At 39.4% G+C, this 17,986-nt stretch overlaps 1 protein-coding gene across 2 annotated transcripts in view; it reads left to right on the forward strand.

The window, feature by feature from the left end:
* LOC119734892 (probable ATP-dependent RNA helicase DDX17) overlaps positions 1–9,718 on the forward strand; it is a 28,226-nt gene extending 18,508 nt beyond the window's left edge. Inside the window, exons 10-13 of one of the 2 annotated variants that reach the window (XM_038208517.1) lie at positions 1,468–1,527; positions 4,899–5,132; positions 6,075–6,183; positions 8,136–9,718. In XM_038208517.1, coding sequence (XP_038064445.1) covers positions 1,468–1,527; positions 4,899–5,132; positions 6,075–6,183; positions 8,136–8,175 — 443 coding nt within the window. In that variant the 3' untranslated portion in view covers positions 8,176–9,718. Of the gene's footprint in view, positions 1–1,467; positions 1,528–4,898; positions 5,133–6,074 lie in introns of both variants that reach the window. The other variant, XM_038208516.1, reaches the window with a different exon arrangement.
* The last annotated feature ends 8,268 nt before the right edge of the window (positions 9,719–17,986 follow it).

A 17,986-nucleotide genomic window follows, 5' to 3' on the forward strand; every position in this document is an offset into this window, starting at 1 on the left:
CTAACCCCCTAGGCTCTTGCACTAGAAAGTATACCAAACCTAATAAATTTCAACAGCTGCATACAGGTCTGTAAGCACTGGTACCAAAACTGCCAAACTCCAACAGGCCTTGTACGGGGAACAGTACTAAACCTGCCAAACTCCAACTGTTGGAGTTTGATTGACTTGGTATGGATGGGCCTATGCATTGTCGAGTGATTGGATAGGGATGGTACCAAACCTAACAAAATAAAGCAATATATTTGACCAGGAACTGTACTGGGGACCGTGGGTGAGCGTACCCACAAAAAAATGCCTGTGAACTCCCCCAAACTCCACAAACTGTGCTGAGGACCGTGGGTGAGCATACCCACGAAGAAATGCCAGTGAACTCCCTCAAACTCCAACGTGTTCACAAATCTCATGCCCTTCTGCCCCGAACCTCACAAAATTCAACAGGGTCTCCCTGGGCCTTTGGTACCCAGTCAATCAAAGTCCAACACCAGCTGGCCAGTGTTCGGTACCAACCCTGCCAAAATCAAGCAAAACCCGCTGTTAGAGCTTGATGGGCTCAGGGTTGTTAGGGTTAATGAACTTATTTTAAATATTTTTTTACACAGCAGTAAAGTATAGTCCTTTAACCATGTATGGTGAGAAAAGCTTAGTAAAAGTCGCAAAAATAGTGATATTATGCTAATTTGAGTACAAGTCACCAAAACTCAGTCTTGTCCACAGGTTATTCAATGTAAATTAGAAGTTTTCGTAGTTCATAAAAATTAATAAACTTTCCCACCAAAATATATTTTGCCCTGGTAACTTTTATTGAAGCTTTCCAATTATTCAAATCAGTGTTAAGATCATCTACTTAAGTTCATTGTTGCATAACATTACATAACTTAACAATCAAATGTCATGCCCTTTCAAATAAAGCTCCGATAGCTGAGCTCAGTCAAGCAAAGGGATACCTTCGTGGACAAACAGGTTTCGCACATGAAATGTTCAAATTGGCATAGCTCAACGACGAACTGTGCAAATGCAACGATTTTTTCATCACATTTGCTTAAAGGCCAGTACTTTAATAGCTACTAATGGTCAGTGAAAAATAATTTTTAAAAATAGGTGAAAATTCCTGTCGAATGTGGGTGTCCTTTTTTTTTTAACCACCCTGTAGTGTTTAAAATTCTGTAGTTGGATAATAAGACTATGTTGGCCTTTGATGTACTATTAGATTTTGCGGGTTTTATGTTTTTCCTTTTTCGCTTGGGGAAATGTAGAGCCGCTGTAAAGAAAATCACTACTCCTTTACAAAATGTTGGAATGACTCAAATTAAATGTTGGCACCAGGCAGGTAGACCTTACAGACAGGGTGAAAAAAATTGCCAACAATTTGTTTGGCTTATTTTACATGCTTGAATGGAGGTCAGATGTACTTCAATAGATTTCTTGAATGCTGACGGAATACTGGTTTTTTTTTAAAACTTTTATTAGAATTCCGCTCAGGCAAGGCACCCATTCTTGTAGCTACTGATGTTGCTTCCAGAGGCTTGGGTAAGTAATGCCAATGAAGTGTGGCTGTATCTCTTGGAATATTGGAGGGTCAGGTTGGCCCTAGGGATCAATCGTCTGATGAGTTAGACTACCAATACACATATTAATCTCAGAGAAGGTATTTTGAGCAAATAGTGTGTGTTGAATTTGGGGTTGAAGATATCAGCAACCCTCGGGCAATTTAAATTGCTTAACATCGTTGCGCTCATTCAAACACATGTAAATTGATTGTAGAACAGGAGCAAAAATATGTGGTTTGGTTTGAATAGAAGTGTTAAACAGCTTACACTAAAGGATGTCTCTGAATGATTTGAAGTGCAATTGGACTGTGACAAAAATACTTGAGTAAATTGTTCAGTTCTCCTGGTTACAAGTTGTCTCCTAGCAATGCTACCTAAGGGCAACCAAGTGAGGCATCATTGATGAAGTATCAGAATTGTAATCAAAAGCATAGAAATGATACCATGCATAACGATATATATTGTTCTATTTTAGTGGTAGTTTTGTTCCTTTTGATAGCATTTTTTTTAAAGTTGAAAATAAGAAAGTTTGGTACAAACTCCTACTATAGTCCTGATGACATTTTTGTCATCAACCACATAACTTGTTTTGTAGTTTATGAGGGCAAAATAAAAGCTCATTTCATTTAATCTTGCGGACAGCTTTTATTTCAGATTGTACCTCGAAGCGTATCCTTAAATGTCATGCTGACCAAATGTACCTCTTTACAGGTTCTCTTTATAATTTTGCATTTCCAGTCCAGTCAAAGCTGAAAGACATGTATATATTACATGTATATGTGATTAAAAGTTCATTAACCCTAAAGGGGCCGGGTTATTTTGACCATCTCTCAGCCGGGGGGGGGGGGGGGGGGGGGGGGGGGGGGGATCTTGGCCATCGAGTGACGAAAAATTTTGAAACTCGGCACATGCATAGAGCAACTCTTCCTAAACATACCCAAGAAATTTCAGGACTATAGGTCAAAGGGTTTTGGAATTATGGCTAATTAATTATTCATATGTACGAATGGCAATTCTGCTCTGTGTACACGACGTATATGCAAAAATTCAGTTTTCACGGCGCATAGCACCGAAAATTTTTCGCTACGCGGCAACCCATGGTCCGATTTTTATGTTTTTGGTATCAAAAGATGCGCAAAGCTCGAGGCTAAAAAGTCATAACAGCTTGGGTCGCGATAATCTTTTTTTTTTAGAGGCTATCACGGAAAATGTTGAGGGGGGGGGGATTCCCCCCCCCCCCCCGGCCCCTTCCGGGTTAAGGGCATTCAAAATGGTAGAGCCTGTTTGGTATTTAATTTCAGATTACAAAATACAGCTTTGGCTGAGGTGGCTCTTAGTATCTGGTTTCAGGATATGTAGGGGAATTGATTGGCCAGGTGGCAGTCATTTGGCCCAAGGGTACTGATGTACACACATCTCTTGCTTTATTTGCCCAAAATCATGATTTGTTGCATTGGTTTTGCCGAAAGTCTTAGTGGTTGAAGTGGACACGTCTCATTTGAACATGAACCCATTGGGTGTAGAAATATTTAAAACCAAGACAAAGTTGTTGAGAATAAAAGAAAATTAAGAGAATAATTGAGATAATCTGATAGCACGTTGTTGCCTCTTCCAAAAGTGACCTGAGAACCTGTACATTTAATCTTGAATGCAGTGAGTAATTGGATCTCTTGTGAAACCATGTATTTGGCAGTTCTTTCTGCCAAATTGCAACATCATGGTTGGTACTCCTAGACCCTGTGTAAGCTAGTTTAAATCACGTTTCAAAATGCTGTTCCTGAAAAAGGTTCATCTGTTTTAGATCTTAAAGCCCTAATTCAAAAGTGTAAAAATGATGTACAAAATAATCATTGAGAAAAAATATAGAACAACCGTTGACAAATCATATAACTTGAGGGTGAAAAAGTAATCAATTGATAATCTGTTGTTCGGGGACGTCACCACAACAAGCACAAAAATACAGGTTGATTTGATGATGCTGTTTTTTTATGATTGCATTTAGATTTTATTGATAAGGAAAAAGTACCACATTTAATTGCATTTTATTTTTAGAAATTATCTGAGAGACCTCTTTGTTTTTTTTATGTAGAATGAAGTCTTTGGCAGGACCCAAGGCATGACACATCGTTAACTGAGCGGGGGAGAGGCTTTTTGAAAGTGAAAGGGGCTGTTACTGGAAAGATCATTATTTCATACACAGTTTGAAATATAGTTTCTTCTCTCTGTATTACGAAAGCATGGCTGTTATTACTTCTACAAGGCCCAGTACTAGGCAAAAAAAATTGCCTTGGTATGACATAAACAACTCCTACTTTTAATAGCAGCTCAATTAAGTGATAAACTATTTATTTATGTTTACACTTGCAGAATCATTGTTAGTAATGGGCTGAATAAAAGTCCAAACCAGAATAGCGCGCATCCTCAATCCTTTAGTAACGCCCTTTCGCCATCTTGGAGCTCCTGTTGAAAGGCTGAGATCACCAGGACTTGGACCTACATTGAAAGCCTTCATCTCTCCCGCAATAGTGATTGATTGGATGTCATGCTGGGAATTGCCTGCCGTCAGTACTGCATCACCTAAATATGCAACGCTGGCACTGGTGACTCAACTCACACACTAACATTTGTCTTAAGTTGCCTTAAACTTGCAAACACGTTTTGGGAAAGTGTGCCTTTGGAGTGATCTACTGCTGACATCACTTTAATGTGAAACTTTTAACTGTGGAAAAAAAAGAGAACACACAACTGCCTCTGGCGGCAATTTTTGGGGACATGATGCTGGCTATAGTCTTTAATTGACAAAATGACCAGTGTCCAAGGGCTGTAATAAGTAGACGGGCACAGATTGCTAGCAAGGGCTAGCAAGAGCAAGGCAAGTGTTTGTGTCAGTCAGAAATCTGTCACCTATATAATCAACTGATGCATGCTCCCTTTGGAGGAGGCTCCTTCCTCGGGACACCTCTGACTTGGTGTCACAAGACAAACTACCTTGGAGTTCCTTCCTCCTGGAACTATTGCTCTTGTGACACCTGATGTGCATTAATTCGTGCTACATTGTCAACTGTCAACTGTGGGGAATGTAAGTACACATTGCACATGTTTAGGGAGTGTGCATCATAAACATTTACTCTGTGTCTTTAATTAGTAACCTATAGAAATAAATATCACAGTGTTGATGTTTAGGTTTTGTTTCATTGAGTTTGTACATGTATGCGATTGGTAAGTATTTTCAAATGATTTGTTGATGCAGGGAGCCATTCATTGTTTTCCTCCTTTACCCATTTAATTTGGTTGTCAGTCGATTTTTGATTTTTTTTTTTGATTTGTTTCACACTATCAAATGGCTCACAGATGTGCATGACATCAAGTTTGTCATAAACTATGACTATCCCAATTCTTCGGAGGACTATGTACACCGCATTGGACGAACAGCACGTAGTGAGAATACTGGTACGGCATACACATTTTTCACATCCAACAACGCCAGGCAGGCCAATGAGTTGATCCAAGTCCTTCAGGAAGCCAAGCAGAAGGTTCATCCTAAGCTGATACAACTGGCCCAGAGTGCTCGTGCTTTTGGCAGAGGTGAGACATTGTTTGGTTTTAAGACGCATGGTCCTGCATTTTGAAATGTGTATTTCATTTGGTATAGGCCTAAGTTGTTCGACAGTGTGCTGCACTGTGCAGCCAAACCTATAAACGGGGCATCAAGTAACCCTAACCTCCCCCAATCCATGAAACCCCAAGGGCATTTTTTTTTTTAATCTGTCAGGATGGGTAAGGTACCCCTATACTGACACCTTCAGAAGCAGTCAGAAATATGTGTATGCAGTTTCCCGTATGGTGTTGGAATTTGTCAGGATGGGTATGGTTCCTAGTAAATCATGCTAAGGAGTTGGGGTTAATGAACAGTTTTGGTTGTTACATTTTTTATAAATTTACCTTTAAAGTGTTTGCATCACTGTTTAACATGTCCTTTTCTGAACAAAACAATTGCAAGTTTAACGTAACAATAGGGCCTGACATTATTGTAAAGATGCATTTTACAGACACAAGTTTTTCGGTGGTAATCTACTATATTTTCAGTTTGGGACACGGCGAATTGTAAATTGTTTGGATGTATTTCTAAATGCTAAATTGGAATTGTGGAGTTTTCAAAACTGAAACATTTTGTCTTGTTACTAAATAATGCAGCGTTAATGCAACATTACTTCAAAGAGGCATGCCACAGAAACAAATCTGTGTTTCTAGTAACATTCCCGACTACTGTACCTATAGTTTGGTAAGACTGAATTGTTAACCAGTGGTGCATGTATGTTTTCTACATGCTAAATTGGAAATGGATGATTTTGTTAGGAAGCAATGAAAAGGCCAGATATTGATAACCAACGGGACTTTGACATGCACATCTGATCTATTGACCGTCTTGTAACAAATAACCATCTCTGACTGCATTTTGGATTAAAACACTTATGGATCACTTACAGTTTACTGAAATGAAATGTATGGTTCTGTTTTGCATACTAGGACGACAGCGTTATCGTCAAGGAGGCAGCCATCGTGGATCCTCTGATGGTTATGGAGGCAGTAATAGGGGACGGAATGCTGGCTACAATGGAACAACAGTCAATGAAAAGTATGGCAACAATGACTTCTCTCATACAAATTCTAGGGGAGGGGGCAATCCAGGCAATGTGGGTGGAAGGGGAGGCTTTCGAGAAAGAGGTGGAGAGTACGGTGCGAGCCGTAGAGATGGCCCATATGGTGAAGGGAATAATGGAAATGGGCCCTTTGGTAATGGTAATCAACGCAAGTCTGGCCCACCGTCTGGATTTCAAGGAGCCTACTCTGAACATGGTATGCATACTGACAAACATAGCAGCCATGGAAAAGAACAAAGGGGTTTCCAACCACCAACCAATCAAGGTCCACCTAATCACCCTGGAAGAAGACCAGCAATGCATATGAACCAACCTCAGCAGTTTAATATTGCTGGACCAAAACATATAATCAAATCAGATCAAACCCAGGAACAGGGAATAGCACAGCAAAGGAACATGATTCAACATGCAGGGGGTCATAATTCACAGCAACCCTCAAGGCAAAATGTTCAGCAGCAGCAGCAACAGCAGCAGCAGCAGCAGCCCAAAATACAGCTACCCAAACAAAAACAGAAAATTGACACAAGTACATTGCAGCAACAAGCAGCAGCCTTTGCCGCACAACAGCAGGCACAGCAAGCTCAACCACAAACAGCAATGAGCAGCCAGCAGTTGCAAGCACCTGCAGCTGCTGGTATGGATCCTGCAGCGTATACAGCAGCACAACAGCAGTATATGCAGTACTATCAGGCAATGGCTTATTGGCAGCAGTATCAGCAAAGTACTGCCCCCTCTGCAAACAAGTAATATGTTTAACATCAACAGTCATATACACCCCCACACATGCACAAAATCCTGCAGATTTGGGGGGTAGTTGCATCTTTCATATTCCCTTTGCCAAGAACATGCATGTACATATTACCTAACCTGTTTGTGGTTAGGATGCGAGTCTCGAATAAGTAGTTTGTGGGTGAGAAATACCTTAAGAATGAGAGGGCCACAACTTGGTCCAGCTGTGTCACAATAGCAATTATCCCCCAAAAGGGCTCTGCTTAGACAGTGCATACACAATTTCTTCTGTGGTTTAACAATTAAATTTACAGATCTGTTTATGTTCGTTCAACCTGCCTGACAATAGATCCAGATAATATTTTTTTGGCTTAAAGTTCAGCCAGAAAGCCAAACAGAAACATACTAAGATAATTTGTAATCTCAAAAGAAAAATAGTGCTTTGGTTCACATCGTTTTAAACTTGGTCACCGAACAGAAAAACCAGACTTGGCTGTAGCAGTTTCACTGTTGCCGTAGGGAGGATAATTACTTTCTTTAAAGGCGGAATAATTGTGCATTTTTGTACAGTTTCTTTGAACCTTGATTCATCAATATTTCATAGTTTGGTTATATTGTCCAGTTTTTATTGTTACACTATATTTCATGCTGAAAAATGTAGCATATAAGAACGGCATGTTGATTCCGATTGATGTACTGAGTTTTCACTTGCTATACAAAGCAGTTAAATAAAGATTTCAGTATTTGACAAAATGTAGTATATTGGTTTCATGTTAAGTAAATAATAATAATGTAATCTGATGATTTATTCAAGACTCGTTAAGTTTTATTTACAAAAAGTCAGTTCAAAGCTCTGAGAAATGGAACTGAATGGATTTAAACTTAAGATTGAGCTTTTGATCTTGCATTGAGAGAAGTGTGTGGCTTTGTGGGGGGTGCTCTGCCCTTAAATTATGTTGAAAGTTTTCTCTACTAAGGCAGTTATTAAGAGCAATTATTTTAGCTTGGTTCAGGGGCCAAGTAGGCCTTGCATTACAGTGGTCTATACCTGCAGTAGGAGTGCAAGTGCTTCTTTACCTGTGCATGTCATATTTGTGTTTCTCAATAGCATATCTGAAGTGTTTTGAGAAGTGTTATGTCAAATGCACCATGGCTTTGGGGGGTAACGTTTTTCCGTGACTGTTTTTTTACACTACAGGTGGGGATCCTATAAATCCACCAGTGGTTACAACAGATAAAAAGAACCCTGCTGTGGTGCTTGCATATGAGGCTATCAAGTGTGAAGATGACCAAGGCATGAGAAGGCAGTAATCATGGACAACAGACTGTATTTTATTATAGCATTCCTTATGGCATGTCAGGAGCACTCCGCTGCAGTCCAGACCAAAAACTAAGCATTTTAGCCATTTTTAAATCTGTGATCCAGTGTGTACACATGTACATTTGTCTTTTCTGTGTAAAAAAAAATAGAGCACCCTTTGTTCAACAGCCATAGTTGTAGGTTTGAATATATTTAAGCTGTGTCTTTGTCCAATGGAAATCAATATGGCTGTGTAAAAAAGTAGTTTTAATAGACATATACATGTACACATAATATGTGTGAGGTGTGAGATGTTTAAAAAGGGGAATTTTTGACTGGGAATCTCTTGTCTATTGATCCTATCAGGATGCCTTTTTGGCATGCTACCCTGCACTGTTACATCTATACACATTGCCTAATTTAGCTTTGAACATGGCAGAGCTTCAGAATTTTCAGATGCTTCCAAGTATGATAGGTCAAGTAAATTTTCACTGAATATGACTGAAGTGAAGTCTATAAATTATCAATTTTGATTTCTCATGAAAAAAGAAACTAGCTCAAAAATACGGAAAATTGTAAATGGTTGTTCATGTCCATGGTAGCAATATTGGATTTCCAAAATGCACTACAGTCGCCCAAGTAAGTGTCAAAAGGAAATCCTCTTAACATGTTTGAGTATTTAAACAATATGATAATTAAAATGTCGGTTTAGTAAAGTAAATATAGGATAGTACTGATTTAACACTTCTATTTATGCATTTTAATTGAACAGTGCTTTGGTCTTTGATAATGTACACTTTGCTTTGACAAGCGCGCGGTTCTGCATCGACACGCCCCGGCCTTGGTAACATTAGTCACCTTGTGCACAGAGTCTTCTCTAATTATGTCGTACAAAGCAGCGGGAATGAAAATACTCCGTAGTCTCTGACAACAGTGAAAAGGTGATGTTTTACTGGGTAACATGAGGTGATGTACTATGTGCAGTCCATCGTCATAAATAAACTGTTTCAGTATGTCATGTGAACAGTTATCAACCAATGAAATTTCAAAATCTGATACTGAATGTCATGTTGATCAGCCACAGTGTTATCCCCCACCCAGCCCAGTCAGTCTGATAGGATTAAGGACAGGAAAGATATATTTTCCCAGTATGTATTTTAGTTAGAGAATATCTGCCATGTTCAAAACAGACGTTAATAGGAATTCTATCATTTCACCCACGGTCTTGTCTTAACTTTGCCTTTTAAAAGTGTTTTGGGAAAAAGTATAGGTACAGTTTTTGTTGTTTTTAAAAGGAGTAAGTAATAAAGTCTAGAGCTACTTGACAAGGGCACGGATCTGTGACTAGGGTTACTAAAGCTTTTGACTTTACCTAGTTACCACATTATGTAATCACTTCCTTGGAGGTGGTCTGCACATGTTGGATATTTTTTAAGTTTTTGTGTTCTGTTTTCAATTAAAATCAATATTTGATAATTTTAGATTTGGCTTTTTTGGTTTGTTCTGTTACTTTTCTAGTCTTATTTTTAATCAGAAACTGATGGGGGGGGGGGGACTTGGTTGGCAAGTTGTTGAGGTCTAAGATTTTTTGGGGGTGGGAGAGGGGGTGATCCTGGGGGAAATGGTGAGTGCAGTGTATGCAAGTGAGTGTATGGAAAAGACTTTGAAAAGGAATCCTTAAAAGGTTGTGTGTTTCCCCTTGGATAATTCATTTTAGTTTGAACTGCCATATACATGTATCTATTTCATGGCAGGGCCATTTTGCTGATGAGCATGTGAATGTCTATATGTCATTTACATGTACATACATGTACATATACTTTGTATTCCCATACATGTACAATGTACATTGGCAGGATTATTGCACAACACATTGTTGGTACATGATGCACGCTTACTGCACAGATAGGATGAGTGCATCGTTGAATCTCGTTGCCAGGCCATTGGCAGCCCCGAAACAAGGGTGTGTCTACCAAGCTGCGTGGTTCTATTGATCTTCTCGCAGAACTGATGGTCACTCACAGGCTGGTGGCTAGTCCGAGTATCTTTCCAACATGTGATATATATAAGCATGCAAATTTATGCGACCCAGTGGAGCCAACTATACAAAATTGTCAAGTCATTTCATTTGGAAATGAGGACTAAGCTGTTGATTGGTCAATTTTTATGCCATGTTTTTGTAACAACGTTTTTGTAACATGGGCATACAACATGATGTACTAATAAAACCTAGACAAGACATTGGCTCAATATGACGCAACAATGGAAAAAGGACGGGCACATGCATTTTGCGGTCACTGTAGGGCGATACTATTGTCCAGTATGGGTGAATAGACCAAGCACTGCATCCATTAATTTTTGTCTCCGGTCGGCCGTATGTACAAGTACGTATGTGTGTGGCTGCAGGGGCACATGCATTTTGCAGTCGACTGAACAACCGTCACTGTAGGCGGTTGACTGAGTAACCCTTACTGTAGGGCGATACCATTGTCCAGTATGGGTAAATATTAGTGCCAGGGGATGACGTGTACAAAGTGTGCGTTTAACCTGTAAGTGTGCTTTCAACCTGTGGAAACACCAGTGAATCGTGTGCGTTGTTTGTACTATAAGCAGTTCTATGCACAGGCACATTTTCAACGGGCCCTGCACTAGTTATTTAAAATGTGATGATCATTTGAAGCCACAGGACGTTCATGTATTAACATATCGTTACAGGCCACGAGACGCAGCCTGTTTTCGCTCAATTCACAACTTAATTGAATAATAGATGTCGTGTCTAGGTTTCATTTATAGATGACTTTGACAACCGGTAACCGAAGACCCGATATAGAATGCACCCGCTGAATGATCAGAATCTCGAGGTCAAGTCACAGTCTTGTTTTGCACAATAAATCACTGAATCTGTTTGCATATCATAGACCTTGCTGTGCCAGGGGATATTTCATAGACTGTCCTTCGCTCGTACCCCCCGCCCTGCAAACAGGAGGCTGGGACGGGCTGATGAATTTACACTCCGATTGGATAGATTTCGCGTGACCTGTGACCTGCAAGTCATCACTGCCAAGCCCCTGCAAGGTTTTAAACGGCCGTTGACAGAGTCATCGCACCTATGAGGCGCCTCATTTCGGACTTATGAGGTGTCGGACCTACGAGGCGTTGGACTTATGATACGGCCCTGACTAAAGTGCCATCATTTTGGTGCAGTAACCACCTTACTGTGCTCTGGGGACAAATGATGCACGTAGTAGGGGCGTTGCGTGCAGCTTGGAAAGCGGCTGATTCAAATGATCATTGTGTGCACGATTATTCACCAGGCTGACATGTTCGTACATCTAAATATTTGGATGCAAGTTAGACAATGCCGATAGTGTGCCCAATCAGAAATGTGCCCGATAAAGTAATGCAAAATGGTGATTAACCCTAACTCCCAAGACATTTTTGCTAGGATGTAACCTCAATCCTGCAAAATCTTCCAACTGCCTCCATGTAAAAATTGCATACAGCCTCAATCCTGCAAAATCCTCCTTTATTTCTTGAACGTGGTCCTTTGAAGGGTGACCACGGGTTGAGGCAGAGCCAGTGATGTCCTTGAGCAGTGCGGAGGATTTCAAGTATAATCTAAGCCTAAATTTATGAACGGCTGACCATAAACAACACAAGGTCTGGCCCAAGACCTTGACAAAGTGCATCCTCCAAAATCAGCCGCACATTCCTGCAAATCAACCATATTGCCAAGAGGACTTGGAGGATTTAGGAAGGTTAGGGTTAATTAGGCAAGCAACTTTGTTCTGAGCCTCATGCGTCGCCAATATGTGCACCATTCCTAATGGTTCCTACCACACGTGTGTGTGACAATATGAGCTCATTCACCCTTGACACATATGTCATAAGGAGCCTTTTTAGTGAACCCCACATCTGTATTTCACAGAGCTATATCAAATAATTTAATAAAGCTCTATGACGTGTTTCTAGCAAATTATATAAAAGAATCGGCAAGAAGTGTGTTACCAAGTATGTTATAGCCGAGAGTGCCACACATGGTACATATGCTTGCTTACGGTGTAAATCGAGGACATACACATGTGAAGCATCGTCAAGTAATTGAGGACTGGAGTCAAATCAAGGACGGCCTCGATTAGAAAACAAAAGTAGAGTATAAACAAAAGATTGATGATGAGGAACAATAGAAAATCTTGATTTACACCATAAACAAAAGAAAGAGTTGTAACAAGTGATTTGTGTGGCTCGAGTCAAGTCATTTAAAAGAAGTGACTCAAGTCGAGTTATTAGGTCAAGAAGGTCGGGTCGAGTCACAGTGTGTAGTTGAGTTGACTCACGTCAAGTATTTAGCTTGAGTCAAGTTGAGTCGCAAGTATTTGATAAATATACAATAAATAAGAGAGAAAGTAATTTTTTGGCCTTTTAAAGTTACATTCGGGCTACTATACATGTGGTGGTACCACATTCGACTCTTAATGAAATTTGACTCTTCGAAAAGGGGGTGCCAGCTGATCGCCATTCAACTAATGGGAACACTGATCAAACCACACATGTATACCTATAGTCAGGTGGCATACGATCGGAATCGTGACCGACTGGTCCAAAGCACCAAACTTGGCAGATATATTATTATAGCCCTAAAGAAGATATTTAGAAGGGGTGACACCTGAAATTCTTTTGGGAAGGGGACCTAATTTGCATAAAGCGTTAATCCCTGCCGTGTAATATATTTATTCCCATACTTGGGTAGATGTTTATTTTTTTATTTTTTGAAAAGTATATTTAGGTGATTTTACTAACATATCCTTACTTCAATAACACTTTCTAAAGCATATCGGAGATTTGAAGATTATAAGGACATAATAAAGATCAAAAATGGCTACCATTATACCCCAAAGTTGCGCGCCTTTCCTTTTTCCTCCGATATCATCACGTAGTCTTGCCAAACCTCAGTATTGATGACCTTCAAATTCACAAAGTTACTTACTGGCAGAGTTGCCCTAACCAAAATAAATGGGAAATCGTGTGAAAAATTATATCATCTTGATATTTAGCCCACAAAAACATAAAAGGGGGGGGGGGGGGGGGGGGAAATGAGGTGTCCGTAAATTGGGCTAAAATGAGGCGAAGGGTTGCCTAACATATGGGGACTTGATCAAGTTCAAGGATGAATCCCCCAAAATAAGAGTTATTGTTTTTAAAAATAATGATGTCTACGTCCAAATGTTTTCTTGCCAATAATTTTGGGAATTTCCTCAAACTTTTTAAAGTCCCCACGTTTAATAGGCAACCCCTCACCTACTTTTTAGCCCAATTTACAGACGCCTCGTTTTTCCCCATTTTTGTGTTCTGGGCTAAATATCACGTTATCATTGTTCACATGATTTTTCATGGAGTTTTAATCGAGTAACTGAGTCAGTAAGCAACTTGGTGACTGTGAAGCTCATCAATACTAAGGTTTGGCAAGACAACTTGATGATATCTGAAGACAAGAATGATGCGCAAAACTGTAGGATATAAAAGTAGCCATTTTGGATCGTTACTATGTCCTCATAATTGTCCAGTCAGTATTAAATGCTTTAGAAAGTGTAATTGAAGTAAGGATGTGTAAGTAGAATCACCAAAATATACTTTTCAAAAAAAAAAAAATTAAAAATATACCCAAATATGGCAATAAATATATTACCCGGCAGGGATAAACAATTTATGCAAATTAGGTACCCTTCCCAAAAAAATTACAGGTGTCACCCCTTCTAAATATCTTCTCTAAGGCTGTAACAATCTATCTGCCAAGTTTGGTGCTTTGGACCAGTCGGTCAAGATCTTGTCAAAAATTGGCCCTAAGCCACCTGACTACTATATACAGTGTACATGTACATTATTTGTGGACATTCTAACATGATGTGAACAAAAACCGGCACTGGCGTAAGTCATTGCAAATATTTTTTCGTAAAGTTTTGCTTGTATTTTTGGGGACTTGAGTCATTTGCTCGTAGTGACCCGAGTCGAGTCAAGTCATTTGCCCTTAGGGACTCATGTCAAGTCAAGTCACCAAAAATTGTGACTCGAGTCATTGACTCGAGTCATTACAACTCTGACAAAAGAACATGGTCTCCACAAGCTGATTTTAGAGAACATGAAAGTTAAAGATGTAGCCTACTGTCCGTACTATTCAATTAGATGCTTAGCCTAACAAATAGATTTTGTTTTTTAACTTAACAATATAAAAGTTATTGGAAAGATTTCCATACCTGGACATCACTTGTCACCCTGTGCACAAAACCCTACGAGGCTGGTCTGAAAATGTGTTTTCTTCAGTAAATGCTTTAATATTTTCCCTGCTAAATTTGACTTTTGACACAATGTTTTGGGGACAAATAGGCCACCCCCCCCCCAAAAAAAAGACAATTCAACCTGCAATAGGAAAAAAAAAAAAATTAAATTTACAGTACATCCTCCAGGTATATGGACGCTTGGTAACCAACATTAATGCAGAATATCACTATTCAAGGGTGCATGCCCATGGGCGTCGCGAGGGGGGGGGGGGGGGGAAGGGGGGGTCGCTTGCCCCCTGGAAAAGCAAAAAAAAAAAAAAAAAAAAAAGAGAGGCGCGAAGTCATAGTGGTGTAAATTTAATGAGTTGGGGGGGGGGGGGACAAATTGCCCTGCCCCCTCTAAAACTAAGAAATCGAGAATATGTGGAGAAATACGGGAATTTTTTTGGAAAATGTTTTTCCCCCCTCTAGAAAAAATCCTGGCGACGCCCATGCCAGTATGCGTGAACATTGAATACAGGGGCGTAAATATCCCCCACATGCACACACACACTTTTGATTAGGGAGGGATGGGCTATTGGATCATCCCCCTACTTTTTCGTTGTGAGAAACAACCAAAATGTATAAGATGTGCATTATTTTGAGCATCTGTATCATGAACAGTGCCCCCTATGTCATGTGGTGTCCAGTAAGTCCCCCCCCCCCCCCCCCCCCCAACCCAGTCCCTGGCACAGATTTATGCCACTGATTGAATAGTTTATGGCACTTAGTGAACATTTTTGAGAGCCTGATGTGTTGAACACAGCGTGTGCATGCACTGGTTCTTGTGGCCAAGTGGCGCAGATTATGCATGACTACTTCTTTATCAGAATGTGTTCAAACCCTTAAGAGGCAGAGGTGGTGGGTCAAAGACTGAAACGGTCATAATATCCTACATACATTGACATAGGACAGCTTTGTTTTAGTCCACGTTTTATTACACACAACAATCCATGATATCCCATGAGATAAGAGACAGTTTTACAGTTTCATAATTGAACTCTTTGAGATGGAGCTATTGAAAGGGAATGTACATCATTGGCTTTTGCTGTAATTTTCAGAAATTAACTATATGCGAGGTTAGTATAATAGATCAAATATTGTTACACTGACGTTTTTGAAGTTTTGTGTTCGAAAAGGTTATAAAAAAACCAAGAAAAACAAAAATGTTCAAGTAGTCTGGTTCCCTGACTCCACAAAAGATACAATGGATCAATTTATAGATGATGGAAAATTGTAAGGCAAGGGAACCAGTCTAGCTGGCCTGCACCCGTTCATGAACATGTAACCAATAGCAAACAAAATTTGGACTGAAAAAAATTGGAAATTTGGAGCAGTAGTTGAAAAATAGTTGGGTTTTTCCTTCGCTGGTTGGCCGACCACCGTTGGAAATATTTACAAAAATACCATTTTCTTGAAAATGACTTCACACCAGGTGCCATAATTTTACAAGATGCTTGAAACTGTCATTTACCAACATTCTAGTAAGGTATTTCGTAAAAACTTGGTAGTTTTATTTTTCGATGTTTGCAAATGTTGTATATTCCCTTTAAGTTCAGAACTGTTGAAAGCATGCAAAGAGCCTGATTTGTGCACTCTATAATGCATGTCTAATTCAACATCACATGACTTTGCTTTAGCCAACCAGTACAAATTATCAACAAGGGGACTGTTAAATATGTAATCGAGTACAAACTGGATTCCAAAAGCATTGTCTTCATTATATTCCAATTCTGTACTTTTGAAAAAAAAGTTACAAATACTATGGTGTTGATATTTAATATTCATAAATACCTCAGACAGTTTAGCCATTCCTATTGGTCGAGAGCCCGTCACGTGGCTGGTCTTAAACGGATGATAAAGACATGGCTAGCTGGTCTTAAACATTTTTCCAGTGTCACATAAAATGTGGACTCCTAAAAATCCAGTGCTCTTACCGTTTTATTGGTTGAACGTTCACAGTCCTCGCGTAGGCATGCGCAACACTACCAGTGAGTCCGAATTTTATAGTTCTAAATTCAAAACGCAACGCCCCAGGTGCGTTCCACGCGACATCGCGCAGAACGTGCCACGCGCGCGTCAATCTCCATAAAAGGGTTGTTTACATCTTAATCGCCAGCTGAAAAGTCCATTATTTAGCTAGAGGGATGTTTAAAAAAGCATGAAGGGAACTTGTTGAACAAAATTGGGATTTTTGACGGGAATATTATATTTTTTTGACCGAAAAGGTACTTATGAATGGGAATGAATATGTTGTCGGTCGGTATTAATCACTCTGTTTAAGACCGCTTAGAGTCTGGCTGCTGATAATTACCCGAGCCGGATATCAGCACCCAGACTCTAAGCGGTCTTAAACAGAATGATAAAAACCTCTCGAGCACACATTTATTCCCTTAGTTAAATACAAAAACTAAAAAGAATTTATTAAGATCCTTAAAAACAAATGTGCTTATGAGATAAAGCCATTTTCTTTGTTGTCAGTCACACCTTGTGACCCTAGCGGTACCAGCTGAAATTAACCATGTAAGCCTACTATCCACAATCTGATGTAGCAAGGACAGGAATAGCCAAAGTCTCAAATTTCAAAATTAAAGCAAGGCTCACTGAAAATAGTTTAGGATGTGATTTTGGAGGGAAATGGGGACACAACACTCAACTTTTGTTGGCTGTATTTAATCATAAAACATGCTTATAGAGATGTCCATGTTTAGTTTTGCAAAACATTTTCCAAATGGTCACAGGTTTTGTAATTACATCTGTACATATATTACGTGGTACAGTTGAGAAAATACAAATGTATGTCATCGATCTAGTCCAGTAGCTCTCGAAAAATAAAGAGCATGTGGATGTTACATTTACATGTATGAGTCATATGCAAAGATTGCTTACTTGTTATTAACTGTTGCCTAGAGCTGTATACAATTGTCTGTACGATCATCATACTATCATAATAACTACAGAGAATGTAAATATTGTAAGCACTATAAACCAATACAACATGGTTTATTGGAGGAAAAACAATACACTACAATATTCCCGATGTTTTCTACTTCATGTTTTCCAATCAGATAATTACCTTGTAATACCAAGTAATTCTGCATTACTTCACCTCAGTTATAGGTTTTCCCCATTACTTTAACACTTGCATCATTCCAATTCCACAGAAAGATGTTATCATTTCATAGCAGAATATCGTTGAGCTCTATTGTTAATTCCAATTTTGAATTTATACCAATAGATTTCATATTTGTTCCAGTGTAATTCTCAAATATGGCATTCAAATTCGTCAAAGTTTCGGGAAACTTGTATCATGTGGAGATTGGTGTTGAATTAAAAAAAAAAGCCAAATTCATTATTTGTCAAATCATTTTTGTGCTACTGTCATTCTTCACTCATTCAGTTTGTACATCGTTAAGGTCAAGTTCGAGGGCATTT

Source organism: Patiria miniata, unplaced genomic scaffold (genome assembly GCF_015706575.1).
Source record: "Patiria miniata isolate m_02_andy unplaced genomic scaffold, ASM1570657v1 HiC_scaffold_28, whole genome shotgun sequence".
NCBI classification, from domain to species: domain Eukaryota; kingdom Metazoa; phylum Echinodermata; class Asteroidea; order Valvatida; family Asterinidae; genus Patiria; species Patiria miniata.